General features: G+C 40.8%; 2 protein-coding genes and 1 long non-coding RNA gene across 9 annotated transcripts in view; 1 reads left to right on the plus strand and 2 right to left on the minus strand.

Moving 5' to 3' along the window:
- NFKB1 (nuclear factor kappa B subunit 1) overlaps positions 1-1,804 on the plus strand; it is a 64,689-nt gene extending 62,885 nt beyond the window's left edge. For both annotated transcript variants that reach the window (XM_061478120.1, XM_061478110.1), the window contains exon 24: positions 932-1,804. In XM_061478120.1, coding sequence (XP_061334104.1) covers positions 932-1,119 — 188 coding nt within the window. In that variant the 3' untranslated portion in view covers positions 1,120-1,804. The remainder of the gene's footprint in view (positions 1-931) is intronic.
- Positions 187-6,801, minus strand: LOC133282221 (uncharacterized). 2 transcript variants are annotated; one of them, XR_009747629.1, is made up of 4 exons: positions 6,513-6,801; positions 4,752-4,859; positions 2,216-2,387; positions 187-553 (listed from the first exon to the last, which is right to left on the minus strand). It is a non-coding gene; the product is annotated as an uncharacterized LOC133282221 (long non-coding RNA). The 2 variants fall into 2 exon arrangements; XR_009747628.1 differs by lacking the exon at positions 6,513-6,801 and having other exon boundaries at positions 188-553; positions 2,302-2,387; positions 4,752-6,006.
- Positions 6,802-7,550: 749 nt separating this feature from the next.
- MANBA (mannosidase beta) overlaps positions 7,551-14,356 on the minus strand; it is a 57,826-nt gene continuing 51,020 nt past the window's right edge. For all 5 annotated transcript variants that reach the window (XM_061478147.1, XM_061478132.1, XM_061478142.1 and 2 more), the window contains 3 exons: positions 14,085-14,227; positions 12,970-13,227; positions 7,551-10,141 (listed from right to left, as the gene is read on the minus strand). In XM_061478147.1, the coding sequence (XP_061334131.1) occupies positions 9,917-10,141; positions 12,970-13,227; positions 14,085-14,227 (626 nt within the window). In that variant the 3' untranslated portion in view covers positions 7,551-9,916. The remainder of the gene's footprint in view (positions 10,142-12,969; positions 13,228-14,084; positions 14,228-14,356) is intronic.

Genomic DNA, 14,356 nt, shown 5'->3' on the forward strand with positions numbered 1-14,356 from the left:
TCATCAGGGAGGTTCAGTCGCTGCCTGGCCAATAGCCTTTGTCTCCCCTGTTCAAACACTGGTAGTGCTGCCAGCACCCTAATGTGGAAACTTATACCCTATGTGCAAATTCTGTAAATATTTCTAGAAAGAAAAAAGAAACACCACAGTAAGTCCATCCTGGTTTAACATTTCCAGTTTACACCCTATAGAAAACCGTTCAGTCAAGAATGAACCTTCACACCTATCCAAAAATGTGCTTGTACACATATTGCCTCTTTAGATTAATCTTGAAGGGTAAGAGAGGTTCTGCTGCTTTGCAACATGAATGGATTGCATCACGTCACTTACTTATTTTAAGATGGTTGTTTAGAAAACTAATACTGAACTCTAATGTGATGACCACTGTCCTACTCACACTTGAGCCCACATCGTACCTTCAGCTCGGATACTGTCCTGCAGTCAGGCACTCCTTTTGTGGATCTTGCACAGAAGACAGCTGCTGCTGACTTCTTCATATTTCAGGCTCACTTAATAAATGAAAATTGCTCAAGTATTTGTCTCAAAAAGAAATCTGTAACTGAAATAACATGAGAATATTTTAGGAGCCTCATCCTGGGGCTGTACACTTGTACAGTCTTTGAATCTGAGAATTTTTCTCCCTACTACTACCGCACTCAGGCAGAGTCCTTACTAGTGTGGTGACAGCACTAGAATCAGGAGAGCACCAGGCTTCTCGCCCCATCCAGGCTGCAGCTGCATTCAGTCTCTGCCAGCAGTGCATCACATTACGTGTTTTGGTCAAGTGAAAATGTTCAGCACAGGTTTTCAGATTCTAGTATCCTATAGAAGAGCTTTAACCCTATTGGTTTACATTCCTTAGGCTTTTCTGAAAGCAACGTTAATGAAGCAACACACATGATAATATATTTCCCTCTTCTCTCTCCCTCAGGCGAGCTCTACAACAGCAAATTTCAAGACAGTGAAAGTGTGTGTGACAGTGGTGTGGAGACCTCCTTCCGCAAACTGAGCTTTACTTATTCGGACTCTCTGAGCAGCAAGTCATCAGTAGCACTTAGCAAAATGACCCTGGGTCATGGACATGAAAGTTCAATGCAAAGCAATTACATAGCCAACTAGCAATATTCAATTAGCAATATGCAGTTACGGGACATTTACATCGGTGTCATCCTGGCCAGAGGGAAGTGAACTGACAACCAAAAGTGCACTGGAGGAACCACACACAAACCTGAACCAACAGCAACTTCAACTCCGAGCCAGTGCATACTTCCTCAAGTACATCTAAATTGTATTCATTTACACACCATATACAGTAACTAGGGCTCTACTGCCGCATTAATACACAGGACTGGACACTGTGAATGACTATCTGAGCTTTTCTGGCTTGTGAGGATTTTCCTTTATAGGTGAAAGTCACTCCTTGTTAGTGCATAATACCAGCTCAATAAGAAGAGGTAAGGCACACAGAGCAATCAAAGGGTGCAGTTTCTAACTGCACTCGTCATAGTTTTTGCAGCAGAGTTGCATGAAAAAAGCGCATAAAATAGCTGGCGAAGAAAAATTATTACTTTAATCACAACAATGACAACCTGGAGAGAAAAGATAATCCTAAAAAAAATAATCTTGTATATTTCAAATAATGTATTTAAACCTAACTTTGGTGCCTCTTATTCAAAACATTTTGCAAGTTTGGCATTTTCCTATTGTAAATAGTTTTTTTTATATATCTTCCTTTAAAAAAGAAAAAGTGTGCTTTTTAAATGCTTATTTTTATTTTACTTTTATAATAAAACCCCAAAATGAATTCTCTTGTTTACCTTGCTGTCATTTTTACATAGCTATCAAGTGGAATTACAGATTTATCGTTTCAGGTTTCGGCACTGATACAAGGATCGTGCTGATTTCCAAGTACTGCCATACATAAAGGCTCACAAGCCACCTCTCTTAACACTTAAGTATCTTCTATGGTGGAAGAACAGGAGAATCAGCTACTGCTGAGCAGCTGTGCTTTGGAACTAAAGCCCGTGACTCATGGTCTCTTTTAGTTCTCATCATTTCAGCAGCAGAGAATCATCTATGCTGAAACCATCTATTTAACATCCCAGCAAAACTCTGATGAGACAGTTCTTTGGGCTACCTAGAAACTCCTCTATTTCTGAGCAGTATTTCTTCTTGTTTCATGTTAATTCTGAGATAGATAGTGAGTGTAACTTACAGATGTTGGCCTTACTAAGGATGCAGAACAGGTATCTGATTTCAGGATGAAAAAGCAAAGAGCAGTATCATACCGTGGTCACTCACTTGCAGGCAGTTTTCTTGGCTCATAGATGGAGATTCACAGTGTTGTTCTTGGCCTTGCCTAGGCTTCAGTAACTTGGGCGTCACTCCTGAGAAAATAAATCAAGAGAAACTTTGAGAATTGTTAAGAGCAGTAGTTGTTGTAATGAAAAAAGATCCTTGTGAAATGATTTTATATCCAGCTGGATTAGTGAGTATGTTGCTTACTTCCAGAGAAACAAGATTCATTATAGTAAAAATGCCACTTTCTTTCAGTTGCTGTATGCATAACCTACACATGCAGTGTTAAAGGCTTTTGTTCAATTAATGTAGTTGTCCAGTGTTCTCTTTGCATTCCAGCTGTAACAGAAAAAGGCAAAGCGTCTCATATTCTGGGGATGGAGGAGCCTTTTGTGCCCTGGCAGAGCTGCTGTCCAAGTTAAATGCACCTGCTGCCACAGAATTTCCAGCACAATGAAGGGGCTGGCAGAGACTTACTGAGGTTTCTACAATCCTGCAGGTAACCAGGACATCCCTGGCTGCTGATTCATACCTTTTAGCCTTATTTCTGAGCAGCTCTGCTTTTAAACCACCAAAAGACACCTGGGTCTGTATTTCCTTAAGCACTTCATGACCAAATGCTGCATAATAGCTATTCATCAGGTTAGTGATCATGCACTAAACAGCAGGACATCTCCCTAGGCTCTGGGTATTCAAGGGCTATAAATGGCAGTTTGGCAGCTTCTTTCCCTGCAGCATTTCAGTTTCAGTCTATTTAACAAAAGAGGCTTTGGGCCCTTTACTCCCCCACCCCTGCCTTTGTTTAGAAATAGGAAAATATTAACTTAAACGTATTCTCACCAATTCAAACAAACAGGAACACTACATTTTTACAGTTGAGTCACATAATAGGACAACTTTTCCCATCTGCTTTTACCCTTAGCACTTAAGTATGTGTTGCAGGCATGACACACAGTTTGTCAGAACTAGGCGAGAGTAGAACACACCAGCTAGTGTAGGAGGCTACAGAAAGTGGCACAACATCTAGTAGGAGACATTGTTCGCTGGCAGTGTTCAAGGCTAGGCTGGATGAGGCTTTGAGCAACCAGGTCTAGTGGAAGGGGTCTCTACCCATGGCAGGAACATTGAAATTAGATAAAGTCCCTTGCAACCCAGACCGTTCTGTGATTCTTGTGCAGTCTTCATTTGTCAGCACAAACCTAGGGGAGAGCCTAGTGTTTACCTCAGACAGCCCAATGAAAAGAAAATGCTAAAACACAAAGGTTTATTCTTTCTGCTTTATCTTTCTTCTTATTAGTAGGTGGTCATCCTGTAGAGGGCATGCTAATTCCTGTCCTGATGGCACCTCAGAGGTCAGTCTCCTTGCAGGTACAAGATGAAGGCAGTATATAGAGGCACCAAGCTTAGCAAGAGAAAGTGTAAGTGATGCAGAGAAGTCCTGGCAGAAACATTTAAAGCACATGTATTCTTCCTAACAGGTAATTGTCAAGATACATTTACATGCCTCAGCATCATATCTGCGCCAGACACAGATTTATCCATACACCTCCTTGCCCAGAAAGGAAGGTGCCATTACTATTTCACAAGTGTGATGGAATAAACTAAAAATATAGCCCTGCAGGAACCCAGAAATTTGCTGCCTGAGAGCTCCTGTCTATACCTGGCTTACAGAGAGAAACCTCTCTCACTTAACCTGCTAAAGAGAAAGTAGTAATGGTGTAACTCAGCCTTATGTTTTCGTTCAGCACAGTAAGCTAGCATGTGGACCTTGCTACACCTTGTAGCACAGGGTATTGTCCTTCTCTATTCCATATTACCTCTAGGGGAACAAAACTAAGAAGGGTATTATTCACTGAGTTCTCAAAAGTCAGGAATAAGTTGGGTTGTTTTTTTTTCCTGGAATGTAGCGAGGTGTAACCTTTGGGTACCCTCAGTCAAGTTTAGTATTAAATTTTAAATTAATTACAGAGATGACCAAAATCTGAAATAATTCCAAACTTAATCCGCACTTGCAGTAATTGGAACTTGCCACATTAATTTGCTACTTTACTCCACTAATAAACACCAGAAACTTGTGGAATGTAGCAAAATTAAGTTGTAACAACGGAAAACTACAGGTTTTCTCTTCATCTGATGTAAAAAGGATTATTCAGAAAGTTAAACTGCCCTTGACCTTAGGTTGGCTGCCACAGCTGAAAGTTTTTGGTGTCATCTTGGGATGTATTTACAAAGTTGGAAATCTGTGTGGTACTGGGATGTTCTAGGCAGCATTCTGAGATTTTGTGGACTGCAGGAAGGATAAGAATCTTACCTGCATCTTCTCTCCCTTTTCTGAGCAACTAAAATGCTGTTTTCCTACATTAAAGGAAAACCACCAACTCTCCTCGCTCCCTCTAAGTGATTGGAACAGTGATGCCCATTCATTAGCTCAGGGTGCAATGGTCAATACTCACCCATCAGCCACAGCTCTCCTGGAGTGCACAATCAGCTCTTAGAGCAGCTCTGGAGTAACTGCCAAAGGCGCAGACCAAACTTTTTCTGGCTTCAAAAGATTCCTACTGCTACAAGCAAAAGACAGCACAAGTTAATTACCAAGGAGTTGCTTTTCTGTAGTCAAGAGTTTTAGGAAGCAGTCTGATGCCCTGCCTAGAGCTAGGCTGTAGTATGTATGTTATTTAAAGCCTGTACAGGTTCCCCCCATGGACTCATTTAAGTGCAGCTATAGCAATTTTTCAGCCATCCATTTGCCCTTACTATTTTCACAATACAGAAGAGCACTAGGAGGTCAGCGAACTTCATGACACACTGCAAGGGCAAACACTTGTGACTGACTTAACATCAGTTAACCTGTGGCCTACAGCAGCATGTGCCAACATTCCAGTTGAGTCAGCACACACGTGTTCATGCACACGCATAGTAGTATTCATACCTGCTGGGCTAGCTAAGACAAACATGTTTATCAGGAAGATGGGAGCATCATGAATGCCTTACTTCTCTTCAGATGTGCAATCACCTCAGTATCTTCTTAAGTATCCCAGTCAATAAATTCTACATTTGGCACAGTACAAACCAAAACCCGTGGCCAGAGCACTTGCAGAGGGGTAGCAGATGCATACTTCAATAATCAAAACTGACATTTACTGGTCTTTACTAACTGCCTCTACTTCCTACAGTAAAATGGCCTTCTCTCAGTGTTGGCAGGCACAAAACCAAGTAATTTTAAGGTTCTATATTCTTCACTTAAGCTTTGGTTTTCCACCCTAATTAAAGTAAAACTGGGGCTTTCATTTCATGATCTTGTAACATCTGACTGGAAAGCAGAGTTATGTAAACCCAATTCTTTGAATGGAACATGTCCTTAAGCATTCAAACCACAAGTTCCTGGATGACTCAATTTACCCCCTCAAAGGGTAAGAGAGAAAACTGCAATTCTGGCACCATAAAGGCTGGCTTGTAAGCTACAAAACTCAACTGTCCTTGACTGAGAATAAGAAATGTGCTGGCCTGTTCCTCTGCACTCAGCACTGCTACAGGTCACTGAAGTGGTCTCTGCTACACATCTCCAAAGCCAAGAGGGGACTAGTAGAAGTAAAAGTACTGAAGAAAGATGTGCCTCTAAGGCAGAAAAACTGTTCAGGCCCCAAGGTATGCAAACAGCAGGTAACAACAAAGACTGGCAAAGAGCTAACAATATTTAAGAGAGGAACTTAAGATACATTCACATGCTGCTTCTTTCCTGGAAAAGATGTAGTAGAACTTGGAAAAGCTTCCAAGGAAGTGCTCAAGCAAACTGGAACAAAATAAATCTTTGCTGTGTGGCAGAAGGTACCAACAAAGACATGCTCTCTAAAGCTCAAAATGGTCTTTGTGGGTCCTGAAGGGGTTCAGAGCCAATATCTGTCAGAGACCAGTTTTAGGACAACAAATTAGACAATGCCATACAAATTGCAAAACCTATTCTCGAGTTCTGTTCTGGAAGGGCATTTGTCATGGCTCCTGCCAAGGGGAACTCTGACTGTTGCTTTTGCCATCTAGGAGAACAGCCCAGAGAGAGTTCAGACACAAACTGAGGCCTGTCAGCACAAGCAAACCCAGTGGTCCATTGAACAAAACATTGCAAGGCTGCATCCTGAAAGAATACTGATGAGACCATTCCCCTCTACAGTTGTAACCAATAACTTAATGACACTGAGGATAAACACCATGACACTTACCAGATGCTCTTCCCAATGCTCCTGCTGCTGATCACCAGCCCGTCAGATACAAAATGGCAATACAGGTGCTGCTGAGTGGCCAGGCCACAACAGTCAGATGGCTATGGACGGATGTGTCCATAGAGGCAATAGTATTCTGAAGATTCTTTACTGTTGCATTCCTATCTTTGCCCTGATCTGAGGTAAAGGCAGAATAATGTAACCAAATATAGCACGCACAGCAGGCAATGGCAAAAGTACCAAGGGAAAATAGTTAACTGAGGTACATGCTACAGCCACTGCTGCATGTGGGAGAATATATATATATATATATATATTTATATATATATTAAGATAATTATGAAGGGTATTAAGATAATAATGAAGTGAACCTCACACAGTATGCAATGGCAAAAGTATCAAGGGAAAATAGTTAACCAAGGTACATGCTACAGCCACTGCTGCATGTGGGAGAGAAGAAAATAGCACCTATAAATACATACCCATGACAACACCAGGAAACCAAAAGAACATATTCCGGGTATTAAGATAATAATGAAGTGAACCTCCCCCATTAATTCTGTTTTGAACTCAAGCATTTGCCATAAGGAATTGTTAATCTTTCATAACAGCATCTAGTGCTGAATTAAAGCTTTCCAGTAAGAAAGAATGGACCCACTCTTTAGGGAGCTTCTGACCTTCAAAAATAACAATAATTTAGAAATTGTCTGAACTTTTTTATGCCAATCCACATAAAACTGCAAAAGCAACAGCAGAATGCTCTTCTTTCTGCACAGCAGTGCTGAAAGGCATTAGTTGCAGAGCCACTTCATCAATTATTGATCACATGCTACATAATTTCTTTCATGATTTTGCCTAAAACTCATGACAGGCTAAACAAGGTCACGGTTATCCACATTCAAGGTTTATGGCTACTAGCAAACAAAAAGCTCTTTTCTACATCTCCAAAACTTCACTAGCACTAAGAACAAGTATCATTGACCTTCATATAGGCCTATGCCTTTGAATTGTCTTTTGATTGTCTTTGAAACATGTAACTCTGTTAAAGTTTCATTATTTAACAACTATTAAGTGCCCTTTTGAAATTCTATCTGAATGCTGCTGAAAGAAATTTCTGCATCAATGTAAGAGAAAGACATCAACCAACCTGCCCTTTTCCTGATACACTGAAGCAATATTTATTAATCATATTTATTCCATGTTTTCTCCACATTTTTTTCATTCTTACCGTATATTGTCTGTTGCTGCTTTGATTCCCCTTTGATCCCAGGTCACTGAAAAAACTGAAAGATTTTTCTTGTGGTGTTAGCCCAGGATGCCTCTCAGATAACTTTTACATTCTTTTATCAATGTCTGCATTTTCTAACAGTTATGTTTTATTCATGACTATCATTTTCCCCATTTATTTTACATAAACTATAAACATTGGTACATGCATGTATTTTGATTTTTTTCATGTTTTCTTTCAACTAGGGCAAGTTTTTCATCAGAGAAGCCCTCCTATACAACTGCAGTTAGTTGTTTTGGTGCTCTGAAAAAGCATTTTTAAGCAACTTCCATTTATCATTTCCTTTTCATCTTCAAGTTTTTTGTCTTGCTCAGGAGTACATCAGTTTTGGTTAACACCCAATTAAAAAAGCACCAGAGATGACAAAGCACCAGTCAATAAGCTCATCTCTTTGCCCATTAAAACTGTGATCACTGCAAGAAAACAACCCCCAGTTCCAAGCTCTCTAACTGACCAATGAAAGATGCAGCTGCTCTCCCCACACGTGCTCAGACCACAGCAAGCATCACCCATGTGGTGCTTTTACAACAAAGATGGTCATCACCAGTAGAGCTTGTTCAAACACCTTCCATTGTAAAGTGCTGATTCTGCTAGGTACTTTTCAAGAAAATTAATACTTGATTGGGCTGTGAGAGGATCCTTGTGGAATCCCAGCAAGATCCCAGCTGCATTTCAAACCACTGCTGACAGGCAAGCCCAGTGTTTAGCAACCTGCCCAAGGCACAGCTCAGTGGCCTCAATTCCCTGAGAGCGAAACCCTCAGGCTCCCAGCTCCACAGGCTACAGCAGCCCCTGATGCTGAAGCAAGCTTATTTTCTTTGTATCAAAGGCCAAAGTGAGACAGCATTTCTGTAGAAAACCTAGAGCATTTTAACATTTTAAACATTTTAAAAACAACTTACTCAGACTAGAGCTGAAGCACCATTACTTCAGATGGACTAAGATCTGTGCCACCAGATCTAACCATAAATCAACAGTGTCCTGTATAGGGATCCCACACAGAAAGAAGTAAAAATAAGGTGTTGAGGTTTTTCCTTTGTTAGAAAGAGAGAAGGATCAGTGTGGATAACAAGGCCACTCACGTGGAATGCCAGGAGGTAACAGAATGGCTGTGCAGCCAATGCCCAAGCTGAAACAGCAGCCCCTGCACTATACATCTACTAGAGAAAAAACAGTCACTTGAAACACTGTGGTCCTCTCAGATGAACATTTCTTATCTGTACTATCCCCTTCTTCTTTTCACCTTTGGCCAACTCTTTCCCCTGTTCCTTTTCCTACAGCCAGGCATATCTTGTACTATGCCACATTATGCAGAAGCCACACAGCAGCAAAAGGTTTGTGACTGCACTTGCCACTCTCCAGGAATAGTCAAAGTTAGACATAGAGCTCTTAAGGTTACTGCTCACGTTGCATGAAAACAGAGAAGAAAACAAGTCTCAGACTCTGTTCCCCTTTCAGAAGGGGGAATAAGATCTGCTTGATGTCTAACTAGACAGCCCTGGTTTCACGTTTACTTGGAAGCCTACCTTGCAAGGAGGCAGGCAAGACACCTGATCAAGTGACAGCCATAGATCTGAAAGCGGAGGACTAGAGCTTTCCTGATTTGGGTGTAGATAGATCAAACAACTCCAAGTGGGGCACACCTGTGGGGGCAGTCCCAGCTTTACTCCCTGCCCTTCCCCTTGCCACCAGCATACCTTGCTGTTTCACTTACAGCATAGTGAAACTGAAAAAAAAAAAAAAAGATTTTTAAAGCCGTAGTCTAGAGGTGCATATTTGTGCTGCCTCTTAGGATGAATTCACAACTCCAGTCTCATGGGGACTGGAGAACTTGGACCAGCTCTTTCCACCGACTCACTTCCTCCCATTTTATACATGGGATATATTTGTTCCATCACCTAAGGAAGCTTTACTTTCAATACACCACATACATTATATGCAAGCTTTGCTGTTGTTATCTTTACATTGAAGCAGCAGATAAAATTCACACATGACAGGAATAGACATAATTTTCTGCAATCAGTTCAAATTGTATGTCACTTCAGCTTCATTCAAATTCTTCAAGGTTTTTTCCTCCTCCTGTTTCACGCCTTGTCTAGAGGGAAATGAGGTATCTTCAGATGATGTCCATCAGAGAGGTCAAGGTTAGTGACTCCTCCAGTTCTTCAATGCTCGTAGGTTCCCAAGGATAAAACATAACGACTTTCCTCTTTTCAGTCATGAGGAAACCATTCTCACTAAATCTGCCTTTTATACTCCCTACATCCAGAGAAACAAAAGGAGCAATTGCAGTAGTATGAAGATCAAATATATAAATGTCATCTTGTTGGGAAACAGAGGCCTGGAAGAGAAATGTAAAAATAAATAGATAAATATATGTATTAAAGAACCCAGTTACATCCAAACTGGGAAAGACCTGCTATGTCAGTAAAACAGACTGAACAACCACATTTGATCAAAATTGCTGTTCTCTTCTGGAAATCTTGTCTGGAACAAAAAGTCAAACCAACAGGATTCTTATGTAAGAATCATGTAAAAACTGCAAATGTTACTATAGCCTTTCTATGAATACTATAGATAAGGCCGACATCTGTGCTGTTGCGTCATTGGTCGCTCAAGATTGACCCAGGAAATGACAGTCTTGTTCAGAATGTGTGGGTTAAAGCCCTTCCTGAATCTTCATTAGCGAAGACAGGCCTTCCTCATAGGAGAAGGAAAATTCCTATCTTCAAACCCGGGCTGATGGAGCTCGTCTAGCCTTGTATGGCCTTCCGTCAAAGAAGGACACTCTTACAAAACCTATGACCTGTGGACTTTGCTGTCACCGTCCTAGCTAACTGGGCCGTGGCAGTTAAACCTCAGGTTTAAAGGATGGGGCCAGTTCTGCACAAGCTGCGCCTCACCTAAAAAATCCACTGCTCAGAGGGGAAGGGCTTACTCTCACTTCTCTGTATGGACAGGCGAGGGTCGAAACGGTAGGTGACAAGGTGCATGGGAAGCTGCAGATCCGACCTTGCATGCAGGCGGACCAGCGCATGGGTAGCTCGAGATTCCTCAGGAGATGACAGTCCTGGTCGGACACTTCCTGATTGCCTAAGCACCCTTTTTTCCGACCAGATTTGCATATCCCACATGCCCTTGGTCATCATGCTTGTAGTAAGTGTGGTTAAAGCCCTTTCCGTATCTTCACTCACAAAGCCAAGCCATCAATAGACAAGGCAAAATGCCATGGAGTGTTACCACTCTACCATCTTCTTAGGCCGATAACCAAATAAATGGTAATCTGACATGTCTGTAGGACTGGTATCTTATACTTACTGCAGTGAGAGAGATTTGTCTTTTCATCAACATACTTCACTCAACCTATAAATTTACAACAACTCAAGTAGCCAGGCTTTCAGATTACATCAGTAACAGAAATGCACAGAGGCAAAAGATGGTAAAAGTCACAGTAACACAAGAGGTCGCCTCATCTTAATGGAACATGAGAGTGAAGTCCTTATACTACATTTAGAAGGCAGCTATGAAATACCACCATGAGGCAGAATGTTTTATATCAAGTTCTATCAGTAGTTAAATCCCAGAGAGGCTTAAAAGCACAACCAGGATGCATTTTCATGCAGCACTTCCCATTCACCATAATGAAATATTATGCTACATCATTTTCAAATACCAATTAAACAGATATAAAAAGCAGTCAAATTATGCTAAGTGCAGAAGTCACATCCCACTTCCAAGAAAAAAAAAACATTATTCATGTTTAAGAAAAAGCACATATCCTTTACACTTCGTGTTTTCTGAAGGAACACAAGAGTTTTCATGTGTTTTAAAAGCAATGCCATGAAGAGTAGCACATGGATTAGCAACACATTTGAAAGTCTAGCTAGTTCATTAGTAACTATGTATAGAAGTACCAGCTTCTCACAAAACAATATTTTTTTCAAATCATAGCTGCATACTTCCTTAAAATAACCACTTTACATTTATCCTTGCTAGCTATCTTTATTAGTTAGCACCGTGGAGACAACACAGCCATGGGAAAAAGGAATGAAATTTCCCAACAGTGCTCCAGTTGGAGAGCTTTTATTATTGATGATGTCATCCACAAAAAAACCCAGCATGATTCAGACTCCAGATTGTGCCACCAGCTGAAAAATAAAACACAAAACCAGGCTGATTTCTTTCCTTTGTATACTCAGGAGGCAGGCCATGGTGCCATGAAGAGATAAGAAGGGAAAATCTGGCCCATTTTTTTTTTGTAAAACAATTAATGCTGTCCAGATTCAAAGACATTAAAGACCTCTATTCCACCCTTGTTTAGTTTAGCTGTAAAGAGAAAAGCTGCAGTTTGGAAGCCAAATGTGGAAATGCACAGGTCCCCATCCTGCCAGTCTGCTGATTAAGAATTTTGCAACAAGATTTACATTCCAAAAAGTGAGGCTTAACAAAAATGCTCTATATATAGAACACACTTGCTAGGAGCAGAAGAAATCTAGGGAAAAGCAGGAAATGGACTAAATGACAGTGTTATACAACACTGATACTCTTTGGTGCCTGTTCAGAAGGCTGACACACTTGCCAAATAATAAGAAATAATAACTACTACGCAAATCAGAACCCTGAGCTGGCAGGCAGGGATTTGCTGAAGAAGGAAAGGAGCATGTAATATTGCATGTTAGCAATGCTACACTGATCTAAGAGTTTGAGCACTTTAAGAGGAAATACTGCTGACAATAATTCACTCCTCACTCAACTGAATTAGCATAACCTAGTACTGACACATACGCTACTGTCTACAAGCTAAAATACTTGCCATGCTGCTATCTGTTACTCAGGGTCAAAAAGAGTGAAAGGAGCAATGCTACAGCAGTCAGCTGAAAGATAGTCTAAACAAATTAAATGGAGACTTCATTATTTAAAATGAAACAAAACCAACTCACCATCACCCCTAAAAAATACAATCCACCACCCCAAAACCAAACCACCAGTCTTATTTAGATGTGCATATAGTGACACAAGAAAAAAACCACCTGATTTTGAACTCAGCACGGAAGCTAGGATTGCAACAGCTAAGGAGAAACAACATGGACATGGACACTGCAGAGCAGGCAAACAAAACAGTAAGATTAGCAAAACCAAATAATGTAATCTAGCATGACTGATGCTTACACTAAGTTGAGTCTTTTCCAATCCTACAGCATCCTTTAGTGATGAAAGGAAGTGATGGTTCATAGGACTCTGGAGCCCACCTTCTCCCGTAAGACAGAAAGTAACAAAGCAGCTTTTCCTAGTACAATTTTGGCATCTTTCCAGAAAGTCATTTATGGACTCCTTGTAGATGGGGACAGCACTTTGTGCTTTAACAGTCACGCCGCCTTTGGAAAGGATGCATACTGGCTCCAAAGAACTCCAGGTGTACACAATGACCTATCAAAGAATGTCAAGAGAGCACAAAGCTTAGAAGAAGAGTTACATCTGTGAAAACAACCCAGTACCCCAGGTTTCATACCAGCTGATTTTCACCTAGCAAGAAGCTCCACAGAAATCTGAACAATCGATATGGCATAATGATTAGTTCATTATATAAACTTAATAGGAAGTTCATTTCCAACAGTCTGGATCTGTTGTTATTGATCTGGAAGACTTTTTGTTTTCTCTCCCCTTGAGAGGAGGGGTTGCCAATTCCTGCCAAGGGAATGCTGGGAAATGGAATTGGAGAGTGACTAACTTGTTGCCTAAAAATCCTATCAGTTTCTGTAGCGTTATCTTAAAACAGTTAGGGCATCGACAGTAAAATGATGACATTGCATAGGTGACCTTGCAATTAAGTACACTTAGATGTTGATATTTCAGAAAATAACCTAGTTCTTTTTCCCCTAAGTGGTATAGCTTGAGAACAGGCAAAGGTACAATCTTCTCCCTTCCACCCCAATTTAGTCAGTTAATCTAGTTTAACACCCACAGAAGAGTTTTGTTAAGTAGTGAGGTACCATTTTTCACATTTTTGTCTAAGCATCAATACCTTCAAAATTTCAACAGAATAGTTAATTTCAGGCCAATACCTACAGACTATGAGCAAGACAGTTAATTCTTTGTTCTGTGAAGCAATACACACTACTATAATAGAGGATAGTGTTGCTCCTAAGAAGATTAAAGACAAGAATTATACCTCAGTGTGTTTTAGCATGGACTTACTGAAGCTTGTCTATGCAAAGATGTGCTCCTTTCAGCTCCTCACATTTCTGGGGGAGGGACACAAAAGTAGTGAGAGAGGTGTCACTTACCCTCAAAGTAAGCTTGTGGTCCACATGAAGATCTGAGACACCATAAATGTACAACACACCTTTGTCTTCGTAGGCCACAGGCAGCAGTGGTGCAAAGAAGTTCTGGGCAAAATAATGGAGCAGTTTCCACTTACCACCATACTCTGAAACAGGTTAAAAAGAAGAGACCCAGATTGAATCCAAGATTGACTTGTCAGACAATCTCTTCCTGTGCACGCTGGTCCTGCTATAGCAGGACCTTTTTTCACCTCTATCAGGTGCAGAGAGTGACT

The sequence above is a fragment of the Pezoporus flaviventris genome, unplaced genomic scaffold, assembly GCF_033815535.1.
Source record: "Pezoporus flaviventris isolate CSIRO_AGI_PZ_B2104156 unplaced genomic scaffold, CSIRO_AGI_Pfla_v1 ptg000002l, whole genome shotgun sequence".
Lineage (NCBI taxonomy): Eukaryota > Metazoa > Chordata > Aves > Psittaciformes > Psittacidae > Pezoporus > Pezoporus flaviventris.